At 46.8% G+C, this 27,760-nt stretch overlaps 2 protein-coding genes across 2 annotated transcripts in view; one reads left to right on the top strand and one right to left on the bottom strand.

Annotated features, from left to right (window-relative positions):
• The window catches only part of LOC144125562 (uncharacterized), a 51,828-nt gene extending 36,735 nt beyond the window's left edge, over positions 1–15,093 (bottom strand). The window contains exon 1 of the mRNA XM_077659051.1: positions 14,823–15,093. Coding sequence (XP_077515177.1) covers positions 14,823–14,911 — 89 coding nt within the window. The 5' untranslated portion in view covers positions 14,912–15,093. The remainder of the gene's footprint in view (positions 1–14,822) is intronic.
• Positions 15,094–19,708: 4,615 nt separating this feature from the next.
• On the top strand, positions 19,709–21,846 carry LOC144123517 (uncharacterized). Its single transcript, XM_077656334.1, has 2 exons — positions 19,709–19,949; positions 21,468–21,846. The coding sequence occupies exons 1-2, from the start codon at positions 19,709–19,711 to the stop codon at positions 21,509–21,511; spliced, it is 285 nt and encodes a 94-aa protein (XP_077512460.1). The 3' UTR covers positions 21,512–21,846.
• The last annotated feature ends 5,914 nt before the right edge of the window (positions 21,847–27,760 follow it).

The following is a 27,760-nucleotide window of genomic DNA, read 5'->3' as shown; positions in this document are numbered from 1 at the left end:
TCCGGCCTGTATCATAAATTGAACAAACAACGATCTTTAAAACTGATTTCTACCCTTTGTATAAAAAGATGTGCAAAACAGGCCACAAGAAGCTTTTTCTTCGTATCTCTTTATTTCCCTCTTCACTTGTGCTTGGAAAACTAGACACCCTCCTTCCATGGAGCCAGACATCAAGCACTGAATACTAGAAAAGTAATGCAAACTCACTGCCGCGTTGATCCTGTTATAAACGAAATGGTCAAAATCGTTACTCTCTGTGTCGTCACTAAGAGTAAGTCTTGTCATGAAATGCTCTGCAGGATCAAGTGAGCGCATTCTAGAAAAGGTTATAGATACTGCTACGCGCACTGCCATAACATCGCCTTCGCTTGGCCATAACGTGTTCGTAGCACCGTTCGCCATCTTTCGTCTTCCATCTTATCGATGAGTCATGACGCCCTGACGTCTTATAACGTTCACCCGCCTAGAGCTGGAGTAGCCATTTGGTCCAGCGGATCACCAACTCCCGTCAATCGGCTCCAGCGCCATTGAGCCGAGACTGTGTACGCCCAGAAGGAGAGCACCAGACTGGATGGGTGAGTCATAGCAACGACGATGCCACTTAATTCTGCACTTCGACGCTGTGCGAGTGCGATGAGTGACGCCAGATGCACTTTGCCGCAGCCTCTTCCAGTGCTTTCCAGGCAGGCGGGAAGGCCGTGTGTTAGGAATGCGCCCACATAATCAAGCGATGCACCCCCTTTCCCAAAAGTAACCGAGCCACAGGTTTTTGCTTCTCAACCGTACAACGGAGCCGTTACGGCAACTCTTAAGACCGAAAGGCGTCATAACGTGAGGACAAGAGTTCACCTTACATTAGACAAACGCAGAGTAGAGGGCTGCCATAAGTGCTCTCCTACGCGGCTAAGAAACAAACCACCGTTGCCCGGTCACTTCTGGCAAAGACTGCGCGTGTAGTCTCTTCTATAGGAAGGAACGTATAGGAGGGAACGCATGACAACACCCTGATAGCAAGGGGAGACCTTCGGGCCTGTGGTGAAAACGAGAAGAAAGCGAAGTTGAAGGAATGTGTCAGGAGGAGGAGGAATAAACTGCCATTTGGCCCCGACCATGCGACTCCTCCATCTCCCCTTCCCACCGGTGCCCTGCATGCGTGGTACGCCAGCTGCCAGCAAGGGCTTCATGCGGCATTTCAATACAACGCAGAAGGCTATGCACCAGGCACATGTCAGGATTATAATCGCGTCTACTGACTTCATAGAGCAATGTCTGAAAACACAATGTTTTGAGCATGCAAGGAAGATTTCTCCGCAATAGAGACACCATTCGCCTTTGTTTTTTCGCCACATTTTATTACATCAGTAATGTATCTACTGAACTAAATGTGTTTGGATCAATGTTTTTCAATTCTGAACAAGTCTCTTTTATCGACTGGTACAATAAATTTATTACGTATGTTTGAAAATATATTCTAAATTTACAAAATAAGCGATTATTGTAATTAGAGTTTTGAAGGAAGGCCAACTTCTGGATGGTAACATCCAGATCTTCGAAATTCCCAGCTCACAGTGAGCAATAAATAACGTTTGCTCTACATACTCTATTCTCAAATAATAATGGAGATAATTTTCTTCAAGAATGTGCAATTAGCCAAGGTAAAATAAATTAAAGATTCGCCTCGTAATTTATAAGCACTAATCATCTCACCAAGTATGGACATCAGCCGCGACATGAGGAATGGATAAAGGAGGAGATGAAAAGAGGGAGAGAGACTTTTGTAGTGAGGGGTACAAATTTGTATTCACAACATGGGCTTGTTCGACACGCACTGACATCACACAACATAGCGGTATATTTGTATTCCGCTTCCACCGAAATACAACCGCTGTGGGGGGGAATTCTATAACTCGACTTCGTTGCTTATCATGAAGGCGAATCTCCCTACGAGCAATGAATAAAGCCATTTCAATCTACTCTGAAAAGTACTCTCAAATTAATAACGTTGTAGTGAAGAAGTATTATTGTTTTCGCTCATTTCGATTTGAATGCGCTGCGGATGCTTTTCCTTTGAAAACATCGAGTGGTTGCAGTAATGCCGGTACTACTATGAAAAACCAATCTCATTCCTCCGCCAAGCTACGTTAGCGGAGCCCGCACCCAGCTCGGCGTGTCTCAGTTTTTAGAGGCTAGTTTTTGTAACAGTGGTGTGTTTGAGGCTGGGCGCTACTTTTGCGAAAACCATCGCGTCTGTATTTAGAGATAATCTCTTTAAACAGCGCCTGGTCGCTAACGCCACCAGTTAATGTGTAAATTTAGACAAAACAGTCTGTGGAACTAGGGATAATATTACCAAAAGGGTAACACTTTTCCCACGTTTACCTCCGTTGTGAACCCATTATGTGAACCACGTTTGTCAACCATTATGTGAACCACGTTTGTGAACCCATTATGTCCACCAAAAGTGTGTCCCACCTTTCTTCGCTAACTGTGGCGCTGAGTACTGTAGTGTCCGAGCGCGTCTGATTAGGATTATTCATACGAACGCGTTTCTGGCGTGCGAGGGCCACTGTTGTTTCTAGTCACAGATCTCGCTTCTTCTGTGAAATGCTGGCTGGGCTTATTAACGAGAGGTTTGCTGGACAGTCTATGTTGGAGATAATTCCAGTTATAGCGCAGAGTGCACTGTATCGTTGCGGTTATCTCCGGCGGTCACATTACTGGCTTCCAAGTTGTGCACAGAGACCCATTGCCATGCCACCAGTGGATGATGTCCTTGTACATTTTCCGGTCCTCTGGCCCCGCCATATGTAGCGCCTCGCATAGCGGGCAGTGCTCGACACTGCGGTGCACGTCTATATCGTAGTATCTTCTCCAAGCGAAATACTGCTTGTATCTTGTTGAGTTGGCCGCCACTATCTTTAAATACGCAGCGAGGTGCTTGGGTGAAGGAAACTCAAGAGCGTTGATGTACGAGCCTGCAGGAGCGAGTTTGGAATAGTTTCCCAGCACTACGGGAACCATTCCATAATGAAGGGCATTGTAAAACTTCTCAGTGACGTAATCAGGACATAATGAGTTCTCTAAAGCCAGGTAAAAGAAGTACGTCTTTCCGAAATGCACCAGACACTCGTGCCCTCGCGGGCATTTCAAATCGCCGCATTTTCCATAAATGTCGACGGGAATGTTCTTCCGGAGTTCTGCTACGAACTTCTCTCGGCCGCTACGAGTTGCACAGTTGCTCGCTGCCCACACCGCTAGCTTGGAACGGTTCGTCGACGTGACGAAAGGTGGCGCACTGCTGTCCGTATGCGCGCGTCGTCGGACGGTGATGTAAGGGTGGTGTGCGTCCGAGTCATGCCGGTATGTGTAGGTCCAGTTGAAGACATCCTTGAGTGCACCTATTCCCTTGATTCGGCTATTATCGGGTGACTCCAAATTCCAGTACACCCATCGCTGCTGTGCGGCCCGATACTTCGGAAGATCGTTCCCATCGGCGTCCCGATCGTGTATCACGATGGCATCCACCGCTCTGATCAAAGATCTGTCCCTTGTCAGGAAGCACGGAACCTTGCAGCCGTTGTAAGGGACTAGGCCGCGACTGGTGGAAGATAAATGCTTTTCCCAGGATTCGAAAACCTTCGTCCAGATTAAGATCTTGACAGGTTCTCGCGAGTTTTCTCCTCCAGCCTCCTTTAGGTATGCGCTTGGTGTCGCGTCGGGTTGTTTTAGACCAGTATAGGTCACTGTAAGGATGATAGTGGCCAAGGCACAGAGAAGACAGAAAATAGCGATGTGATACCGCATCCCTTTACAGTGGGCCAGGTAGGCCTGAAAAAGAAGAAATGGAGAACATTAATCTATATTGGAATAAATAGAGCTCGTTCCTGAAACAAAGGTCGGATAAGAAGCGCGAAATGCGATTGGTGCGAATTTCAATAGATGTAGAACATAACTTTTTTTACTGATGATTCGTCATGAGTATGGCAAGACACGAAATGATCAGAAAGCATCCTGCCAAGGAGGCAATGTTGATATTAACTAGGGAATTTCATTACATCAGGTGTCTCTTGTACCTCTCCCGTGTTTTTGCCACGAGAGATGCGCTCTTCATCATGGAGAGCTTACAACGTACGTAGAAGGAGGGAAGAGTATCTGGACCCTCAAGAAATGTGCCCGCTTGGAAGGGAGTACTACCGCATTGCACGGGCTCGACCTCATTAACTAGAGCAGGCCAAGGTACACGCAGCGGTGGCTCAGAGGTTAGGGCGCTCGGCTGCTGAGTCGGAGTACCCGGGTTCGAACCCGACCGTGGCGGCCGCGTTTCGATGGATGCGAAACGTGAGACAATTACTGCGCCATTTCCTTTCCTGACGACCCATTTTCATTTTACTAGGTAAGACCTAGCGGTTCTGCGCCGCATCTTCCGTACTTACTCAAACGTCTTTAGCACTATTACATGTTTAAAGCTCCAGTACACATGTGAACCGATCGGTGTGTTTAAACTAGCTTGCACGCATGAAACATCCATATACAGTGATTGCAAACTACTTAGAAACTTGAAGTGATGGTTGAATATTCCTGCAAAGTTACATTCGGTCAAATCGCTTCGGCGAAATATCATTCGATGCGCAGGAAACCTGTTTAGAAAATTGGTTGTTCGGGAAATGAAATGGCACAGTATCGTTCTCGCATTTCGGCGGACACCAGAACCACGCCGTAAAGGAAGGAATAAAGGAGGGGGTGAAAGAAGAAATGAAGAAAGAGGTGCCGTAGTGGAGGGCTCCGGAATAATTGGGTTTTTTTTGGGGGGAAAGGAAATGGCGCAGTATCTGTCTCATATATCGTTGGACACCTGAACCACGCCGTAAGGGAAGGGTAAAGGAGGGAGTGAAAGAAGAAAGGAAGAGAGAGGTGCCGTAGTGGAGGGCTCCGGAATAATTTCGACCACCTGGGGATCTTTAAGGTGCACTGACATCGCACAGCACACGGGCGCCTTAGCGTTCTTCCTCCATAAAAACGCAGCCGCCACGGTCGGGTTCGAACCCGGGAACTCCGGATCAGTAGTCGAGCGCCCTAACCACTGAGCCACCTCGGCGGGGCATATTTCGACTACCTGGGAATCTGTAACGTGCACTGACATCCCGCAGCACACGGGTTCCTTCGCGTTTTGCCTCCGTCGAAACGCGGCAGCCGCAGTTGGGTTCGAACCCGGGTACTCCGGATCGGTAACTAGGCGCTCTACCCACTGAGCAACAAAAAAAAAAGGCAGACACGACACCAGCGCTCGTGATGCGTCTGCCTTTTCTCCTCCTCTGTGTCCTCGTTTCTGTGTCCTCGTTTTTTCGCGCTACTTTTCGAAAAACACACAGCGCCCTTTTGTCATCAGCCATCCTCGAACAATAAGGAACAATCTTAGCCGGGACCCGCCGGGTAACATAGCCTTTTGTGACGCAGCCTGTGGGTCCGATGGCGCCTCCGTCATTGCCGCCATTGATGCGAATGGGGAGAAAGGGACTGTAGCATCGATTAACACTAGGAATGCGTTAGTGGCAGAGGAGGCTGCTATTGCCTTAGCGTGCGTCAGTACCAAAGCCAAGGTCATCTTCGCTGACAGTAAGGCAGCTGTTCACAACTGTTGTAAGGGGGTGGTGTCCAGTCAAGCCGCCAAATTACTGAGAACATACCCCTCAAGCAGAGAGGTCTCGCTCATATGGGTTCCTGCTCATGGGGGCATTCCGGGGAATGAGGCTCCTCGTAGCCTCGCCCGACAATTATTCATCTGGGCCGCTCTGGAAGTGCCCCTGAGTGAGAATAAAGAACCTCTCATAACGTACAAAGAAATAACCGAAACACCTAGACTGGATAGGAGGACACTCTCACTTCTGGATACGTCACTCACTCCGAAGGAGTGCAGGGCCTGGAGGAGGATTCAGGTCAACAGATTATTTCCGTACTTTATACTACACGATGAAGACACTGGGGAGCCTGAGCTCCGCAGTAGCTGTCACAAAATGACTTCGCAAAATCACCTAATTTGAGAGTGTCAGGATTCTCCTGGGGCTAAATCACAAAGCCTCCCAGACCTTGCCACCTAGGAAGAGCTGATCCGGAGCCACGACCCGGATCAGCAAACACTCATCATCCGTCAGGCGGAGACAGCTTACTACAAGACTCTCTCCGCGGTCTCCGGTGCTGAGAGCCGGATGGGAGGCATCCCCTCCTAATTGCTGCGCCCCGACCGTGAGGCCTCATGATGACGGAAATAAAGTTCATTCATTCATTCATTCATTCATTCATTCATTCATTCATTCATTCATTCATTCATTCATTCATTCATTCATTCATTCATTGGTCATCGATATCGACTCCCCCGAATTTCCACCCTTGAAAATGTATGCCGGTTATTGGGCGGCGCATCAGTTTTGTGGTAATGCGGATTGATATAAAGTTTATATATACCCTATGGAAATATGAATTTTTTTTTGGGGGGGGGGGGGGAACTGAGGGAGAAAAGAAAAGCAGAGGCACTTGTTGCCTTTTTCTCGAGGAAATCCTTTATTGACTTTGCATGGCCGGCTTTGAAACCACTCGCAGATTTTGCTGTCAGCATAAGTGACTTTGGTCTACAATAGTGCGTTCTGACTTTTCAACTTTAATTTAGACTCTACGTGACTGACACATGCAGGTAATTTCTCGTCGGACTAAGAACCAGTTTTGGCTGCTGGAGGTTCCAAAGGCTAAAAGAAGTCTGCGGAGTCTGAGCGTCTCTGGAATGGCGTAGCTGCAACTGACTAATTTGCAAGGCGCCAACATATCAGAGACTATCGGACTAGATCCAGAAAGGAAAACAGTAGTGCCGAAAAAACACACTGTAGAAGAACGACGTATGCATCGGCTCATTCAAAGACAGTTAAACGCGCTATTGCTAATCTTTGCCTAGAATCGGCACTCGTGAAGTCGTGTCAGCATGGTATGCAAGGGAGCTTTGATACGCAAGTGGCTCGATTGGTGGGGCCGGGTTCCCAAGCTCGGTAATCACAGGCGTTGCTGAAGCCGTCCTACAAAAAAGACAAGGGCGCCATGTTTAAGCGGTCATCGGAGCGGAAGAAGCAAGCTGCGAAACCTGAAGTTGTTCCGTATGTGCTCAGGGTCGCCCACAACGCAAAAAAGGTGGCTAATAGGCATGGCGTGCCAGTCGTCTTTTCGGCTCCACGGAAGCTTGCTCAGCTCTGGGCACGCGTAGCCAGCGATGGAATGAGGAACGCTTGCAGCAAAACACATAGAAAACAATTTGCGAAGTGCTGCACCGGTGTGGTCTATGAGATACCACTGACCTGCGGGAAGGCCTATGTGGGCCAAACGGGCAGGTGCATCAATGACCGTGCAGCAGAGCATGCGCGTTCGCTCAAAAAAGTAGGAGGAGCGCATCTACCCAAACACTGCGCAGAGTGCAAGGTGTGTCACCGAGCGGCTGAACATTCGGCGGGGTAAAATTGCAATCGTTGCAGAAAGTGCAAACTACGACTTAATGAGATAAAGATTCTGGGCACGAGCGGTGACAGTAAGGCACGAGAAGTTTTAGAGGCGTACCACGTCAGAAAAAGAGGGAAAGGGTGTGTCAGCGATACATCTCTGATCCTTGTTAAAGCTGAGATTTCGTATCTTGAACGGTTTTGTTGATTGCACGTGAGATTTCTGTCTGCGCATGCCTGGATTTCATTATATTTGCTCGCTTTTCAAGGAATAGTCAGATGAAGTTAGCGCTTGTTCTACGTCGTTCTTCTACTGTGTGTTTTTTCGGCGCTACTGTTTTCGTTTCTGGATCAAAATGAACCATCTAGCCCAAATAGAAGTTCTTTGAATCTATCGGACTAGTACGAGCTGCGTGGTTAGGAGCTCGTTAGGTTTGGTCTTGGCGAAGTGTATAAGCGAAACATGTTTTATTTGTGTTAGTATATACCTGTGCGCAATGAATCAAATTCTCGGCTCTTTAAACTTCAATTCGAAATAATCACAGTATTTTTTACAGACTGACATATGAAAACAATCCATTTGTTATAGGGATAAATGTTGAATATATATACTCTTGCAGGTTTCCGTTGCTAGCATCTATGAGCTGTGCTCTTGACAGCCTCTTTAAATAGGTTTACTGGGGGTGCGAGCATTTGGTACGAGGCAAATTAAATTCCACTTTGGGCAATTAATGCGGCCTTATTTCTCAAGCATACATTACAAATTGTCCAGTAAAGTGTGTTGCGTTGTGTTCACGCAGACTATGCCTCACATAATTCAGTGTTACTTAATCCTTTTTGGTTTTGTCCTGTTACGGCCATATTTAGGCTCATCATGACATAATGCATCTGTTTGCAGTCTCGATGCAACGTGAGGTCATTGTACAAGAGCTGGACGAAGAATTTGCTTGAATGCCGCGCAAGAAGAGTGCAACGATTACTTCCGATATGACTGCTCAGTTCACCGGAGAACAGCTCCGTGAAGCACTCTATGGATGCCTTAGCCGTGCCACGGCAGCTTGCCGAGCTGCGTTCTCCAACCTGAATCATCGGCACGCAGCAAACTTGTAAAATAAATGATTTTCCCACAGCCTCTGCCACCATACTCTTGGGTCCTCCTTTCCTGTAATTCCCAGGATGGCTGGTGGTAGCGCTAGCCATGCTGCGTGCGTTAGAAGCGTGATCCTTGTAACAAACCGGTCTTTTTCCTGAATTCTTTGTGACCCTCAGTAGGATGGAACATCCACAGTGCCATTCACTGGCTAGTGGATTGTAATGTTGCATGTGCCAATTTTTGAAAGCAGGATACCAATGTTTGAAATCTGGAGATGCCAGTGTTTGAAATCTGGAGATGCGATCGAATGTTTGAAATCTGGAGATGCGAATGTTTGAAATCTGGAGATGCGAATGCTTGAAATCTGGAGATGCCAGTGTTTGAAATCTGGAGATGCGAATGTTTGAAATCTGGAGATGCCAGTGTTTGAAATCTGGAGATGCGAATGTTTGAAATCTGGAGATGCGAATGTTTGAAATCTGGAGATGCGAATGTTTGAAATCTGGAGATGCGAATGTTTGAAATCTGAAGATGCGAATGTTTGAAATCTGGAGATGCCAGTGTTTGAAATCTGGATATGCCAGTGTTTGAAATCTGGATATGCCAGTGTTTGAAATCTGGAGATGCCAGTGCTTGAAATCTGGATATGCCAGTGTTTGAAATCTGGAGATGCCAGTGCTTGAAATCTGGAAATGCCAGTGCTTGAAATCTGGAGATGCCAGTGTTTGAAATCTGGAGATGCCAGTGTTTGAAATCTCGAGATGCCAGTGTTTGAAATCTCGAGATGCCAGTGTTTGAAATCTCGAGATGCCAGTGTTTGAAATCTCGAGATGCCAGTGTTCGAAATCTCGAGATGCCAGTGTTCGAAAGCTACATGCCAGTGTTCGAAAGCTGCATGCCAGTGTTCGAAAGCTGGAAAGCCAGTCCGAGGTCTTTACTGGACCATGTCGCAGAACGAACGGCAGGCCTGTGTTGGCCGCTCGATCGGCCGAACATTGGCGCAAAACTGGCCTGAAAGTACGGCCAATGTGTCAAAGTGGTAGCGCTTTGCTTAAATGCCAGTGTAGGGCCTCCGTTCATGCCAATTTTCGCCAATGACCGCCTGGCGTTCGTCCAATGCTCTTGTGCTGCCTGGGTTATAGGGTTTCATGTTAGGAGTAACAATATCAATATGCAGTTATCAAAAAACCTCTGGCTCATTTCTGCCTGTGGCACATTTCGAGTAAACGCGGTAAAGGCTATTACGCGTTCTCAGTGTCCAGCGTAAGAAGAATGAAAAAAATTAGGAGGACACTTTGAAAATTCTAAAATGTGTTCGGCGAAAACCTGTGGCCACTACACTGCCTATTTAAATGACTTTGTGCATGGCGCCAACAGTCGAATGGCCAGGCCTCTCTCGCCTTAGTCCCAGGAGAAGCCACGAGCCGCCGTTGACACATTCGTTCATGTATCTTCCTCCGCTTGGTGTTGGGGGAATCCGCCTTCCTGCGGTTGTCTGAACCGCTTGGTGCGGAATCACTGGGCCGCTTGGGAGCCATCCGACTCACTCACTCGACTACAACGACGCGCCTGGCGAAGGAGCGCTGTCGCAGCGCGTACTCACTGCGACTGCAGGTGCAGGTGACGTCACTGCTGCTATGTGCAGCTGCGCATGCGCTTCGGTGCCACCACCTCTCGCCGAGGGGCGAGGAAGGTGTGCGCCAGTGCGGGGGAGGGCACGCGCTTTGGTGCCGCCTCCTCTCGCCAAGGGGCGAGGAAGGTGTGCGCCGGTGCGGGGGAGGGTATGCGCTTTGGTGCCGCCACCTCTCGCCGAGGGGCGAGGAAGGCGTGCGGCAGTGCGGGGGAGGCTGTTCCAGGATGTAATGGACGGACAGAACCTCGACCGGAAGTATGCGCCATTAAAGGCTTTCGCCTTAAAAAATGGCAGTGGCTTAGCTCGGCTATGTCAGGAGAGATGTAGCGAAAGCAAGTGTAAAACTCCCCGGTTGGCCTTGTTCACATATTCCACAACGTATGAAGCACAAGCATAAACGTACATTATGACCCTTAGGTCCATGTTTGATTTCAACACCGAGGCTATCCAAGAATTGAAAGGGGTCGCGTCACTCTTACGCCTATTCTCTAGGCTAACGGCACGTTGTTCTTCGGCTTCTTGAGCCCGCCGCTGAAGTCTCGGTCGAATTCCATGGTTCATCATGGGCCATATTCAGTGAAGCAGGACTCAGGTCTCTCCTCCGGCTGCTGTCGCTGCTGCTAGCGGTCGAGTCACGGGACGTTAAACGTGCCTGTCTCGCGGCGGCATATTCATGGCGGCGTTTAGCCAGTCGTTCGGCGTGCTGTTCGTCTGTTTCCTGGGCGATTGGTTTCCTCGTCAACTCGTTCCGCTGTCGATTCCAGGCCTCCTCCAGCTTATCAGAATTGTCGCCGTCCATACTGTCGCCTCAACCACACTTTATATAATTTATATGTGTCAAGCGTTATCACATAACCTCCCGCTTGGACTAAACAAAAATACACACACTTTAGGATTGAATAGAAGAGGTTCGAGGTCCCTTTTTGTAATTGCTATGCTCGGGTAATACTTTGTGTTGTTACACTTTATTATGTTTTTCTCTTTCTGTTCTTGCGCTTCATTTCAGAAAATTGATTGTACAACGTTTTTGCCACGTTTCTTTAAATGTGTGTTTTTTTGGGAGATATGATTTCTGACTTACATTGTTTACCTGCTATAACTTCAGTGCTCAGAATCTCGTATAAAACTTGTATTCACTGTTGCAAATTAGAGGTAACATGTCTATTTTAAATATATTATGATGTTACTGATATTGCTATGTAACGCTCTTCTTGGCCTTAGTCAAGCTGCATGAGCAGCTTTTAGCCAAGGAGACAACTCCAGACACTTTCTGGAAAGTAAACATTAAATTGAATTGAATACTCTTGGGTTAGGATTCAAGAGTCCCATCCTTGGCTTCTCTCGTTTTGAATCCGTGCGTTTATACCGTCTACCCTAATACGAAGGCGAAGGCAGGCGAGTAAGAACGTCCGATCGTAAGTGTTTTTCGAGTGGCAGAAGACCCGTGCCCGACAATGAGCGCGTACAGGCGGTTGTGGAGGTCAATCTATGCCAGTGAGTAAGAAGAAAGAGCTGCTGTAAGCTGCAGTCATGGTACCCGACTAGGCGCTCAAGCAAACAGGATGTAAGCACGGCACGTGTGTGGCAAAAGCACGGCACATGTTTGGCCGTGTCCTTTACATATCGGGGTGCAATCGGTTCATCGCGCGCTCGAAAACGCGAGGGATGACTCCCTTTTGAGGCTGTTTCATATGCAAGCGTCTGCGTGATTGAGCGGCGCGTCCCAGAGAAAATTTCCAACTTGGAACCTCTCCGCTCATCGCAGCGACGACTCGAAACAGGTTTTTCCGCCTCGGCGGCAGGATTCGCTAACATTTCAGCTTGCATGTGACAGGCTTGAGGGGCTGCAGCACAATGGTGCAACTACATTGGACTCTCCTTCCTGTCCTCCGCTTTAAGGTGACAGCGTTAAGGAGCTCGTGTTGCAGAAAATCCGACGTTGTCGTCGGTGGCCTTGACCTTGAAGAAAAATCTCTGAAAAATCACCCTAAGGAGCAGCCTAGGACGCAGGTGGGCCATCCAAGTCACGTGACCTTGCAGCGCCATCACAACCTGCTCACCGGATTGTGAGAAAACTGCCCACCGTGGCAGGTAGCAGTTTAATTAATGATTGGCCGCTTGGGAAGAGCAATCTGGGTCGCACAAGGTCCACCTCACGCACCACATGCAATCCCCGGGGCAGTGGCGCATCACTTAACCACTGCGCTACTGCGCAAGAAGTGGTATGAGGAATCCCAGGGATCTATGAATGTAATGTAGAGAATTCTGCATATATCGGCATCAACCCACTACGCTATCGCGTCATATCCTTGACGCGGGGGTTCAGTGTCCCTAGCGGTTTTTCCGTCCCTTCTAAAATGCAGAGAGGGGAAGGGTTTACTGGTTTTTGCTTTTTGTTGTTCCGACAGAGTGGCGGGTCTACTTAAGCTCCGCACACTAACGAGGGAGAGTCTTCTCCGCAGGCTCTCCTGACCAGCTCCGCTGCTGCTAACCAGCGGCGGATAATTACCGATGCCTTGAAGTGGATAGCCCTCCAAGGGCTGTCCTTTTCCCTGTAAAGGCAGCCCCTAAGCTTTGCCTCGTGCCATGTCAGGGGGGTTTACCCCCGTCTATGTTGCTTGGCAATAAATGTTTTCCGCTATCACCACCACTAACGAAGGAACTATCTCTCTATGTCGGTTCACTCCCTTCTGTCTGTCACGAGCTCGCGCAGGCCGAGCGCGGGGAGGGCTGGCGCGGGCTCGCCAGACTTCGAAGTTTGGACGCCGCGTTCTTGGCATCAACTTTCAATGGTCGGCTGGGCCGGCCGCGGTTTGTAGCATCTCTTCGACACGTGTATATACGCATTGTAAATAGTGTGAAAATCTTCTCTCCATCGTAAACATTCTCCATCCTCCTCTCCATCCAAGACAGCGCACCATGATACCAACTACCATTACCGGACCAGGTTTGCTTTGGGTTCTCTCTACCGCTCTATAGAAAACTAGATGATGAAGAGGGGAATATCTTTTAATAATAATGAAAATTTTTTGGATGCCTTGCAGGAACACCATAGGGAATTCTTCAAACTGACTGCAAATATTCCTTGCTCCTCGCGACTAGTCGGGCGTGCTTTATCTAAGCACTTCCAGCGCTGTCTGCGGAAGACCTGGCAAACACTAACACCGATATGAGTGATCACCTTATCACAAATGCTTCGACGCTGTGGGCACCGTAAGACCGCTTATTCAAGTTTGTAACGTGGAACGCTGGCGCGATCAGGCTTTTATCTTAAAAGAGATCTTAGCACTCATTGCAGGTAACGGTGCGTCGTAGCACGACGTTAGAGACGTGTGCCAGTTATCTTCAAGTGCTTAGAAAGGCAGGAAAGCAGCAGTAAGTTTGACGTGCCTGTGGTGGTTGCCAGCGTAAAAATTCGAAAACATTTGCAGAAGAACGCGACTGGAGACACCTACCACTGATTCTAGTAAAGTAATAAAGCACCCTTGGCGACTACAACAATGCTCACACTGTAACGGAGCGCTCCCCCCGGAAACAATTCAACGACGACAGTACGCAGGTGAGCCGGCTACTTTGACACGACATGGGTTGTAATCACATTCCGCTGTGGTGAAACTTCTACTTCGAGAGTTAAGCCATCCGAGGTTTCCTGGAGATGAAGCATGAAAGTGTGAAGGTGATCCAAGTTAGTTTATGAGGTTTAACATCCTAAAGCAACTCAGGCTGTGAGGGACACCGCACTGGAGGTCTTCGTATAATTTCAGCCACCTGGGCTTCTTTAACGTGCACTGATATCGCATAGAACACGGACCTCTAGCACTTCGCCTCCATCGAAATGCAACCGCCGCGGCTGAGTTCGAACCCGCGTCTTTCGGATTAGCAGCTAGGCCCCATAACCGCTGAGCCACCGCGGCAGTTTATAAATCCGCAGTTCTGCTTACACATATAAGCCAGTGCCGTTTTCGTGTCGCGCTCGAGTAGCTTCCATTCTGCTGCCAAGACGCGAGCCGCAGTCAAGTTTCAGAAAAATGTCTTCAGACAATGGGACACCATGACGCTGAGTCAAGGGGCCCGACAAACACTATCGACACTGTGCGACAAGACGAAACGTAACTAACATGAACAGGATGAATTATCCGGGCTGTCGCTGCTGCTTCCTTTGTGCCGTCACGGTGAATATAGCAGGGAGTGGCATAAAGACAGGTAGGCGCTTCACATTAGGAAGTTTGCGAGCATAGCTAACCCCCATCTGGCGGATAGACCTTTGTCCTGCAGTGAACTTACTTTGACGATCATAATCAGCCTAATAGGTAACAGCAACTTGTCACTTATACTACCTTCCTCATTTAACATAGGTCGTCTAGCTAACCATCCTCGCGCTGATCACAACGATACAGAAGCCGTGTTATGAATATATCGATAGTACAGATTACGCAGTCTCAATAGACGGGCGACATAAAGACATAACTGCGCTGTGAATGACCAACTAGTCTAAATACAAGTTTTACTGAAATATTTGACCAATCCTCGACAAAGCCCCCTAAAATTATGAATAAGTCACACGATATACGATTAAGTCTCCAACTTGATTGCTTAACTATGTCCGAAGCAAAAGGCTACGTACCTTGAATGAAATCTGGCATCCAAGCATATTGTTTCAGCAGAGCGAAAGCTTGTAGAATTCTGTTCCTGTTGCGAGCATGGCCTGCACATGCATGTGCTCTATATTCAAGCGCAAACTATACCCAAGCAGCGCAGCTCTTTGAGCACGTGCCTAGGAAAAACTGTTTTTACCCTTGCTTTCCTGCCGTTCGGCAACAGCTGTCATTCGGCAACAGCAGTAGGTGGTGAAGTGGCTGTTGTAGCATGGTGGAGCTGTGTGTGCACTTGCTTATCTAGAGATATTGAAAGGCTCCCGCTGGTATTAGAATTGCACTTCGCCGTTTCTATGGGGCCTCTCGCCGATTGTGGTTAGGGTTCCTTGCCACAAGGGGGCATCTGTTCCTAAAGCCGTCGTCGTCGCTTCAGCGAATGCGATTGTTACGACGCTTGCCTCTTCTTTCAATCTTTCCTATCACATCTTTGTCAACTCTACTCCGTCTGCACGTGGCAGTGATTGTGGCTCAACTCGAGCCAGTGGTCAGGCTCGTGTACTTTCATTATCATTCTTCCTTCAGTCGCAACAGCAACAACAACATGATAAAGGCGTAAATGGCCCAACCAGCAGCTGCTGCGTGGATTGTGAAGCAACGACAACAAGTCACGCGCGGCCGCTGCCTAGAGACTTTCTTCTCTAATCACGGTGGGCTGCCTAACTAGTGAAGTTCCGACGTTGCAACGTTTCACGCTAGAAAAATGGCCCGCAGAAGTACTCCCTCTTTCGAAACTCATCGATGGAAATTAGTGCAGCGAAGTTTTCAAGCCAACATACACAATGCATGCGCCAGCGAGTATGGTTGGTGCACTACAGAAGTCTCCAAGTGAACTTATTTCTTGAAATAGTTACGGCCTGCTTGGGGCGACGGACGGCAGTTTTAGAGCGTCAGTACTTATTTATTGACATGGGTAAGAGAACAGTGTGAGAATATATTTTGGTGTTGACATTTACTTCCCGCCACGGAAGAAACTGCCCGCTGATAGTGTTCACATGGGGAGCGCTGCAGCGCGAGGGCGACAGTGCCCTACTCTATGAGGCTACCTAGACACAAGATACGACGGCGTCGGAAGGGCCAATCATCGGTAGACTCATGGGATAAACGCAACACGCTCTTCGCTGGGACAGGAGGGTAAAAGCCCTCCTGTCTGCCCTAATCACGGGGGGCCCTAATCACGGTGGAGGGTAAAAGCCCTCCTGTCCCAGCACTCCCGTTCTGGCTCAGCTGCCAAAACGGCGGTGCTTACAGACTTCAGCATCGCTTTGCTCCCAAGTACTCTTACTCAGAAACTTTTCGACCGTGTAAAATTCCGACGGGTTTCCCTCATATTTGCTTGACGCTGGAGGCATACGTGCGCAGTGTGGCTAAGAAAACAGGCGTGGAAGGTGGTCAATAGAAGCGAGGTCGGTATGCCATCATTGTTACTGGACATTGGTTTGGTTTTTTTCAGGACTTAACGTCCCATAGGTACTTAGGCTATGAGAGAGAGAATAAACATTTATTTTAATAAAGGAGGACCCAGGAGGGATCGCGGTGAAGAAGTTCTCGTCTTCTCAGGCTATGAGGAGCGCCGCAGTGGAGGGCTCCGGATAATTTAGAGCACCTGGGGTTCTTTAACGAGCACTGACATCGTCAGCCAACGGACCTCCAGCATTTTGCGTTCAACGCAATGCGACCGCCACGACCGGGATCGAACCCGCGTCTGCCATGGCTACTGAAGAGGACCTCGACAAACGAGTATAATTAACAAAGGCCGCCGTGGTGGCGCAATGGTTATGGTGCTGGGCTGCTGACCCGTAAGACGCAGGTTCGATCCCGGCCGATGGAGGCGAAATGCTAGAGGCCCGGCAGATACATCCTTAAACACGAACCAGGCCACCATTTGGCGTCGCTTGCAAGTCAACTCATTACCGAACCCGGTGTCGTGCAACCTCTACTACCAGGGTCAGCACTCTAGCCAGTGTAAGCTATCAAAGCTAGAGCTCATCTGAATCAAATCCTCTCGGAATGCCCTCTGAGGGAAGAAGCATAATATCTTTAGACCAATGGGAGACCTTACTCAACTTCGATTAGGAGATTCAATTGAAGACCGTCCGACTGTCCGAAGCCGTTGCTACGGCCCAAGACTGCGGGCTGTCGACTAGCTGGGAAGGTTGAAACCTTCCCTACGTCTGTTGAACAAATGAAGTTTTACAATCCAATATCCAGTGACAATTCCCCGCCCGTGTTGCGGCGCCGCGCGGCGTATCCCGCCACCCTCGCGCACGGCGCAGGCAGGCGGCGCCATCGACAGCAGCGCATGCTGCGATTGGCAGAAAAGCTAAAGAGCTGAACAGAGGTGTAGAGAAGCGCTTGAATTGCTTGTTCTGGTGATGCATTGATCATGAAGGAGGCGAGAGTGAAACAATAAAACTGCTGTTGGCGATATTAGGCTCCTACAGTTCTCCATGCAACCATGAAGGATTTTGCTGCTTTGGCCTTGGACTGATAGGGCAAACAGTGAAACTGTCTTGAGAAAACCTCAATTTTTTTTTGTTTTACGAACTTTAACCACGGTTTTGTTTTTGCATTCTTTAATCGATTCACTCATTCATTTCGATGCAATCTTTATCTCTGGCATTTTTGTGCAGAAAAAAAATGCAAGAACCGGAGACAAAAGTTGCTTTCAGGCAAGGTTGATTCAGCCTCGACTTCCTTTACACGACAGTTTCTTGAAACAACTGTTTTAATAATTGGCTAATAAAAGTGCAAACCATTCGCAGTACATGTCATTGTCACGCAAGGAGGCGCATAATGTTTCAGGCGACAACATTAGGAATGCAAGAGTTGAACAATTGTGTAATTGCACTATCACACACAGCAAAGATGACAATGATAATGAACTGATAAGAAAAGAAAAATAGCAGCAAATTCAAATAGGAAACCCAACCATGCTACTGCATGGTGAAACGACGTATATATCTGTTTTTATCCACGAAGAAGGCTGACAGCGTCCGACGCCATAGAACTAGTTGATAAAATTAAGTCTCATATCAGTCTTAGTCGCCCTCTGAACAACGTTTCCTTATCTGTCATTTCGTTTAATAATCTCCGAAGACGATTTTCAGCGCTTCGAGACTATGTCATTTTCGGGAGTCACACGCGCCGTGTGTCTTCATTCCGCTCTCAGCTCTCAAACTGTAGTAGATCATGAATCAACATCAACTCGAGTGTAAAACCAACTTGTTGAGTCCAATCCATCACATGATATTCCTAACTGACTGAGTTTAAGCTCTAGGGTCACAACACACGTCCTTTCAAGGACAAACAGCCTTTTCTTGTGCAAGGAACACGCGGAAGATGTTACTGAGGCACTCCTTTGTATGATGCACGCAAACTTTACCTGCTGGCTGCGCAGCTCACGTTTTGTTATATGAGCCTCTTCCTTTTCCACACTGAACATACTTCGGTGCGCAGGGTTGCTAAGAAAGCCACGTACGAATGGCGAATGCGGACGCGTGTAGGCGCGGTGCGCACTGAAGCAAAGAGTAGCCGCGAAACCCGTGGCGGGAAACGCTCGAGTTACTCGCGCGGCTATATTAAGCATGGATCGTATTCAGTACGGTCTTAGCGTCATTTCCTTATCTGCATCGCTTCCTTTTTTCTTATGGCCACGTTTGTAAGCGCACGTGAGCATCATACACTTTTTAACCAAGATACATAGACCACTGGGGTAAGTTCAGGTAGTTATTAAAAAACAAAACAGCAGACGAATGCTGTATCTTTGGGGCATGCGCGCGTTGTGGCTACTGCATGCAACAGCACTTTGTGGAAAGGATTTCACAGAAGCCATATTGTACTAAAAGGTGCATTTTGATTCATAATGTTGATGTACGAACTCTAGAGGGAAAGTTGAATATTCAGTCAATGCATTCAAATGGGCAATACATGGAATATAAACCTAATGTTATTTAGCCTTGACGCCTCACCCTCATGTGGACGTCTGCATTATAAGGTATTAAATGTTGCAGAGCAAATTATATCTTTAATGAGCAGTTTGTTGGTTCGCACCTTCAAGAAGTGAGGCTCGAAGTAAAAATCGGTTTGCCCAGTGTTTCCAGTATTCGCGGCACCGGTCAATGCATCATCATAGTATGTGTTTTGCTTACCACAAATGGTTTACGATTCACTTCCTATTCTATGTTTTCTTTGCTAAAACATGCTAATTGATGTCAAGGGATCTTTCAGTATTCGCGGCCTAATTATGGCTTGACGCTTTTCAGGACAATGGGACTGAGCAAAACAAGTACGGTCAGGAAAAGAGAAATGCTACGCCAAGTGCGTTCCACTGGGGAAAGTGTTCATTTGATGTGAATAACATCGTTTGCTACTTGACAAGCACACAAGGCTAAGTTTTTGGCGAAGATAAAATTAACCTTGAACTATTCCTCCTTCTTCCGACATTCTTCAGAGGACCGAAGGGTAGCTGAGGTAACGCTGTCAAGGCCTATAGTCTAGAAACTCAATTCAGCGCCAGTAAGCACGCGGTGCATGCGTGCCGTGCACCAGCGACAGGGGCATCCGCGTGCGATGACTTTGGTCACGCACGTCAGGCGCCCCAATGGCGGCCGCACTACGTCGCCACTGAGCCAGCATGCCGGCAGTGTTACGGTACAAGGAGTCCGGAGGGAGGCCTGGCCTCCAAAAGGGCGCTCTTGTCGATGCTATTAGCCCCGTTTGCTCTCATGCGTCGCGTGGCATTCTCTCTCAGTCCCTCTCTCACGCACGACATGTCGCACAGTCCATTGACAATGGCGTCGCTCGTTGCCACGCCCGAGAGAAGACTCCGTCCGAGCACACACCCGACGGGGCAGCGATGGCGGTGTTGGCCGCTGCCTGGCTGGCTCTTGCGTCGCGGCTGCTGGCTGAGCTGGGGCCGCTGGAGCTCACGGTAGAAGTGTTGCCGAGCCTGCGGGTGGTTTCGCGCGGTGCCAAACTGGGCCTTGGTTTTCCGTTCGAGCTGATTCTGGCCACGAGCCAAGACCTCGAGCGTATGAGCCGTGCCTGCCGTACGCGGCAAACGGAAGAAACAGCATCGAAGTCGGAAGATTCGCAAGGTGAGGATAGAATTGTATTATCATTAGAGATTTGAACATACTGAATCTTATTTGTATCCTCGCCTTTTCGTCTTGCGCATAAGGCAAGTGCAAGCATTGTATATAGCTCAGTGGATAAGGAGTAAGTTATATAGTAATCATCATTCCAGTTTCCTGATACAAAAACGTAGTAATATGGAGCTCTACTATCTATCTGCCATTAAAAGGAAGCGTGATACGAGGCTATGAAAAAGGTAGAAACTATCAGTGAGGCGGCGTCTGAAAGCTTGTTGCGGCGGTTGTTGGGTCATATTACAATGCCCAATTTTTTTCAAAGCTTCGATATGCTTCAGAATCCTATCGAATGCAGTATAAAACAGATATGCTGGTGAATCTCACTGGCAAAATCGCTGTTGATCCTAATTTCCGGATGGCACAAAATGGGAGGAAAAATTTAATGTACCCCGAGTCTCTTTGAGACGTTAAATCCTATATACCAAAAATTTATGACGAAAAGCTTAGAGGTCGGCAGGTTGTTGCAAATTACTGAATAATATCGACCAGAATCCGTCGTGCAAAATGAACTGCATGTTGGGGTCATGCTTCATCCTATACCATAATGCCCTGAACGACAGGAAGAGTTGAGCCCGTAGTCGTGCACCTGCGACCGCAGACCACGTAGAGAGCAGTTAATTTCCGTTAGTTTAAGTTGTACGACCATGTAGCTGCCCCCACAGTCACCAACAACTTGTGCGAGTTCCGGACTCTCTTACTTTACTTTTTGCGTGTCGTCCTCCTCTTTTGGCGCCATGAACTACAAGGCGAGAGTGCTCTATTTTTTCGACTTTCGTGCCTATAAATGCCCGTCGGATCTTGTTCTTTAACTCTGGAACACATTTACTTGCCCCTATAATTTCCGTAATGTCTATATCCCCGCCTTCGATCGGCCAGGCTTGAAGAGGAAAAAGCTACTTTTTGGTGCCGTGCTTGGGTCGCAATACTGCTTAAAAGCGGCCAACGTGAGCGCTGCCTTTACCAAATGTTCATTTTAGACCAAAGCTTTTGCAATGGAATGTTCTAATAATGAAAACAGATATAAAGCAGTACGTTCCATCACCATGTTAAGCTGCGTTGGTTTTGTTCCGGCAAAAAAAAAAAGAGGTAGCGCCGTTGAGGCCACTTGTTTCGAAATATTTCCACGACTGCATCCACTGCTCGATTCCCTTGTCTCCTACGTGCTGGATAACAACCATACCGCGCCAAGTTTCAACCCAAACTCACCTACTTTAGACAGCAACACGGACGTGGACCATGCGATAAACGTTTTCTCTTCCCTAACTTCGCTGCATACATTTTAACTTCCATGAACGTTACGTTGAACACTAATAAAGGCAGTACTTATAAACTGGTTCTTCATGGCCGCGTGGGCAGCGTCGTGATTATGCGCTGAACATATCATTTTAAGTATCCACATAGATATCATAGCTGGCGAGGGTAATAAGATTAGTTGGTTGCTTGTTCTTTCTTTTTCCTTCGCAGGTTCATCTGCGAGCGGAACCCGTGAGCGGCGCCACTCGCCGTGATGAGTAGGAACTGTCCGGAGAACGGCGTTCAAAGACGCCATCCTCCTCGTGGGACAGAGTGTCACCAACAGCTTACGCTCTCCAGGCGGCTGGCAGTTGAGCTGCTGCTCATTGTCCTTACTTTCTCGTTCACGCATTGTAACTTTCTGCGTAGAGCGCATTCTTGTCATCGATGTGTACGGTGCGGATGCCGTCTATGTTGAAGGCACAGCCATTTCAAAAAGAATATGCCTGGCGAATCATTTTACCTTGTGCTGCAGTCCTCAGTGATATGATGAGCAAAAATAATTTTATTTGTTTTTGAACACATGTATAGGGATTCATCTTCTCTGTGTGCAAGCTAGGGACAAATACTACGTTTAGTTTGCTGCAGTTAAATGTCTGGTTCTAAAAAATGTCTCTAGTGGACCGTCTCAACGAGACCAATATTTCAAGTTTCGGAACATCATTTTATTTTGCGTTTTTTTTTCATTCTTTTTTGCTTTCAAGGGGTACTGAGCAGCAGCGATTAACCAGCCTCTTAGACTTGGATCCCTTCATCCGACATCGCATCATCATTCAGGCTCAGACGCGCAGATTTTAACTTCGTATGATTGTCTTTGCAAGATATGTGTTTGTTTAACATTGTTGGCTGATATCCTATACCTTTTGAATAAGATTACTTTGGTGGTTGCTCCTTCACATAATTTTATAGGAAAGGTATACAAACAATATGCGAATAGTGTTAGCCTATCATATGCCCCTAGGTGTGGAGTCTCATATAAGCCCCTGGTGCTTGCAACGGGGAACTTTGCAGTACGCACGGCAAATCTGTTATGTTTTTTTTTCAGCATTCGTCAACAAAACGTGCAAAGGTTGAACAATAATGTGCACCAGTATTATCCGTACCTTATAATTTTTTTTATTTATTGTGGCATTTGCTTTGTCTATAGAGCGAAGCATGTTTTTGATTGTTCAGACCGAGCATTTGTAGAAAATGAAGAGGCATTGGTTTCAGGTCATGTAGTGCAGAATTTATAGCATTCGTAGGAGTACCAACTTGAAGAGGAACATAGTGGAGAGTTTTCCTGGTTCTTAAGTGATTTAGGACGCTGGCAATGCATTAAGAGCCAGAATTGCCCGAAATAAAGCCCCTCAGGCTCTAAACACTTGATAAAGGCTTTACTTCAGCGATTACCCTAATGCGCGTCTTCATGATGCACAAAATTATATACAGAGCGTACTGGCTGCTATGTACATCTTCTGTACTTCCGAGCAATGCGTGACTTGCACATGTACATGGCAAAAAAAGTGTACATAGCAAAAAACTTATGTGCGTAGAAAAAAAACTGTATTGGACGCTGCACATATTTGCACACACCGCACGTACCTATATACGGTGCAGTTAATGAGCGGAACACTGCTATTTAATTACTGTGTACTTCAAACTATGGAGGTCCGCACAGATTTCCTATTGAAGCATTTGTTTGCTTGAAGTCATACTATTCTTATGACCCTAAAGTATTATTGTCTAACTGCTTGCGTAATAAGAAACTGTTAAGAAATACTAAGGGCCCTCCCCATCTGTCAATGCCTGTTTTGTTTCATTGAGAATAAATCCCAAATTTCGACCACTCCAGGCTTAATATACCAGCCGTAACTGCCGGACATGGGTTCACCGTCGAGGCCAACGACTCTGCGTCACGAGAGGGCAGGGGGTGTAGTGTACGAGCTGTGTGGTTCCACATGCGTAACCGTCGCGCGTTTTATACGTACTAGTGACTGCCGGCGCTGAACCCCGTGCCACTAAGAAGCGAGTGTCACTGTAATTGTTTTAAGCGCCTACAGCTAAAGAAGAACCGTTAATAATTTTGTGCGATTTCCTGCCTTTCGGCTGTTAATTACGACATGACAACGTAACTGGATAGTACAGAATGAGGCAACGAAAAGGATGGCAGTCTTGGCAAGATAAAATAATGCCCTCTTTTCATATGTGTATAACGACGCAACCTAGATTATGTTACATGCGACACGGCATTTTGTATACAGCTGACAAAGGCCGACTTTTCGCGCAAATGAGGCGAGCGCCAAGTTCGCAGCCCTGGCTTCTTAGGCATGGCTGCATATCCTTATAAAAATGGTCGACAGACTTTCTGGACTTCTTATAGACTCTACAGACTTCCTTTAGACTTTTCATTTCCTTTACAGGCAGTCTATAGACTATCTATAGACTAAAGTCTACAACCGCCTTAATTTCCTTTTGTCTACAGACAGTATATGAGTACCTTAACTAAAGCCCATAACCGCCTTAATTTCGTTTTTTATAGACGGTCTAGAGACTATCCATAGACTTATGTTTATAACCGCCTTAATTTCTTTTTTTCTAGCGACGGTATATAGACTATCTATAGACTAAAGTCGATAACTGACTTAAATTTTCTTTTCTCTATAGACGGCCCATAGACTATCTATAGACAAAAGTATATAACCACTTTAATTTCCTTTTGTCTACAGACGGTCTATAGATTATCTATAGACTAAAGTCTACAACAGCCTTAATTTTTCTTTGTCTATAGACGGTCTATGCACTATCTATAGGCTGAAGTATATAACCGCTTTAATTTCCTTTTCTCTATACACAGTCTGTAGCTTATCTATATAAATAAAGCCTATAGCCATCTTAATTTTCTTTTGTCTATAGACAGTGTATAGACTACCTATAAACTAAAGTCTATAGCAGCCTTAATTTTCCTTTGTGTATAGACCGTCTATTGCCCAAAGTCTTTAACGGTATTAATTTCCTTTTCTTTATAGACGGTCTGCAGACTACCCATAGACTAAAATCTATAACAGCTCTAATTTCCTTTTGTCGATAGACGGCCTATATACTATTTACAGACAAAAGTTTATAATAGCCTTAGCTTTCTTGTCTATAGACATTCAATAGATTATCTACTGACCAACGTCTACAACAATCCCAGTTTCTTTTTGTATGTCGACTATCTATACACTGCCTTTCGACTAAACTTATAAAAAATTCAATTTGTTTTTCACTGCATTCCGGATAGAACTCGACAGCGGGTGAGCGCAAATATGACCAGAATCCTCAACCTCCTTCGTTGTTTCAGGAATTAAAAAAAATATATTGGTTGAGCACAATGCAATTCCCACCTGTATATTGTTTTTACAATACTTGAAAAGCTCCTTTTCGTTATACGGTGACGTATATTGTAAGCACAAATAACGAATATTCAGTGCTGACAAGTACAGCGAGGAAAGGTAGTCACTCCTGAAGGAAGAGTGCCCGCAAATTATTCTACATCAAACGAACACGGTCTGCCTTAAAGGAATCGTTCTAGACAATTCCATTCCATCTTTTCATTGTTACTGTGCAACTCACATAACCCAGAATCGTTTCATCAGGGACTCCACATTTCTCTTCAATACTTCCTCAAAATAAAGGGGGGCCATACGGCTGTGAGAATTTAAGGACGTGCCCCTCTTGAAAACATTGTTACGAGAGTGTCAAAGAGCATGGTCCTCTGAGCGATTAACATCTGTTCTTTATACCTTTGCCGTTTGCAATCACGCGAAAAAGAGCTGCGACGAAACTATCACAAAGCGAGTATTTTTCCGTTCATCCCCATATACCTAGTGCTTCGTAGCCGATGACACGCTGATGTCGCCCACGCCAGCTTTCTAAGCACATACGCAAAAAATGACTTTATGCCATGCAACTTTTTATTATTTTTCGAAAAGTGTGCCGCACGCTATTCGAGAGACGCGGGCGTTTGAACAAAGCGGAAAGATTTAGGTTTTGTTCTCGCGAAAACAATACGGGTATTAAAACGTACGTGAGTGGATAATTTGAATTTGTAAATCAATTGCCCTGTGTGGCCTTGGATACCGGGTCTATCTGCACACGGCAAGAGTTCGAATGGTAAAGATACGGCTGTGAAATCGGTTTCTGTTACACATTTTATGCATTTTATCGCGGTACGGCTGAAAATCATTCAGACTGCAAACAGCTGTGTTCTCGGATGGTTCGGCGTCGCCGGTGAAGTCGGCGTGTTCTCTCGTGGATTACGTTTTCAGCGAAATCCAACTCAATTATCCACTCACGGTAAGCTCACACGATTATGTACTCTTAATTTGGTCTCCTAAATCACTCTAAGCAGAGCTGTGTGTGCAGAACAGATTATCTGTGCAGCGACAAACTTCCTATCCTGTTTTGTAAGCGTCGTTATAAGCAGCGGGAACTGTCTCGACTAATACCGCTTGTGTCTGTGTGCCACTATGTTTTTCCTAGTGCGCGGAAAGGCAGTCTGCGCGAAAGCCCTCTCCTCGCGAGCTGCTAATGGCTTTTTCGCTTTCGTGTTACTAGGTAGATGCAAGGCCGCAATGACGGCCGAAATGCGTTAGCCCATTTACTTCGCCCCACCGGAAACGCACAGTCGCGTTCTGAAGTGGATTACGTTTATTTTTTTATTTATTCTTTGTGTCATCGCCTATCTGGACCTCGGAGTACAGTTTATTCAGAGGTGTGCAATGCTTGTCACGTATAGACGCTCGCACGGTGCGCGTCGGGGACAGCGACGTTTCACCAAAGATGTTTTGTAACGCTACAGACTGGAACACGGTAAGCTTGTCAAACTTGTAGTCAAGCGGCGCCGGAGGAATGCTAATAGAGTGATGGTCGAATAAAAGTCGTTGCCGGTGCGAACGGCCCCCGTGTACAGAGATAGATACAGAGAGGGAGGAAAGGCAGGGATGTTAACCAGAAAGGTTTCTGGTTGGCTACCCTGCACTGGGGAAAAGAATGAGGGGATTAAAGAGGGAAGATGGAAGGGACGGGAAACACAGTCACAATCTGTCAATCAAGGCAGTAGTTTGTGAAAAACAAAACAGCGCCTTGTAAGTCTTGATGGCAGTCGACTCCTGGTTCGCCGACTCTGACGATTAGTCGAGCGTGCACAGCTGACAAGGATGTTGGAGTGATGAGACAAAACGCCCGTGTTCCAAGCCCCCCATTTTAGTCGCTCATTGAGCTTAATTTAATTTCGTTATATAATTTCCTTTGGCCCCAAGAAGGCTGCGACTAGCTTGGCACTTTTATCCGGTGGTTTAAGAAGCTGATCTCGTGGCGGCGGGGAGATAGGGGGGGGGGGGGGGCGGATAATTGGCCTCTGCATATAAACGGAGGTGTAAATAGACCAGGTGGCTCAGCATGACATGGTTTTTTATTGTTGTAGTGTTTTATGGTTGTAGTTATATCTTACATTATATGAAAAAATTGTGTTCATAATTCATATTTGGTTTCCGGTTCAAAAATGCTTTTGTCCAGAATTGCTTGATATACGCAGTGCAAAGGAGCGTGCGGACTATCGGCGGTGTGGGCTAGGGTTCTCAACTCTAAGAGCGAATATCGCTCTTAAAGATGTAAAAACACAAAGATCTTGGCTGTTTTTTATTTCCCCCGGAAAGAGTCTCGCAGGCCTTCTGATCACATTATCAAAACACCAATGTGCGTTAATAACTAATTTTCGTGAACGGTTGCATCTCGGCTGTATCTTTCATCATTTCTTTAGCCGAACTTATTTGAATAGACAAATGTGCCCTTATTTCCTGGAATACATCATATTTTTCTTAGCCGCAAGATTCAGACTGTATATAAAAAAAACGCTAGATAACGTACTGTCCCAGCTTAATTTTGCTACTTAGAGAAACAATTTACAGCATGGAAACCATACCCTGCTGTCTAGAAACTCATTCTGTATTTATATATCATACATCTAGAATTGGTTAAAGAGCTAAAGACAAAAAGAAGAACACCAGACGCTAGAACCACTGAACTACTCCGTGATATTTGTGAGGAAAAAAAGAGCCTTTTGTAATAACAAGTGCACATGCACACTGGTTAAAGAGCGCGAAAGGCAGAAGAGCACAGGAATAAAAGTCACGTGCCTCCCCGGTCCGGACACGCATCTTCCTCGTTCTCGTAAAGAAACAGATAGTTTGGTGACACAAATGTCTTGCTGCTTTTTTATTTATTAAGCCTCAACTATCTCTCTGGCCATGTGACACCCGTGGCTAATTTTACAGCTGTTCGCTCGAACGCAGGACAGCAAGCGGAGCTCCTGCTGGCGTCACCAAGTGGGAGCCAACGTTTTGCGCACAGGTATACTTAGCTCTTTTATGTCTGCGTTTCCACAACGGACACTCCCGAAAGATATACACATGTCCCCACAAAACAGGACCTGATAGGCGACC

Source organism: Amblyomma americanum, chromosome 3 (genome assembly GCF_052857255.1).
Source record: "Amblyomma americanum isolate KBUSLIRL-KWMA chromosome 3, ASM5285725v1, whole genome shotgun sequence".
In the NCBI taxonomy this organism is placed as follows: Eukaryota; Metazoa; Arthropoda; class Arachnida; order Ixodida; family Ixodidae; genus Amblyomma; species Amblyomma americanum.
The sequence above is the reverse complement of the archived record's forward strand: the minus strand, read 5'-3'. Positions and strand labels throughout refer to the sequence as shown.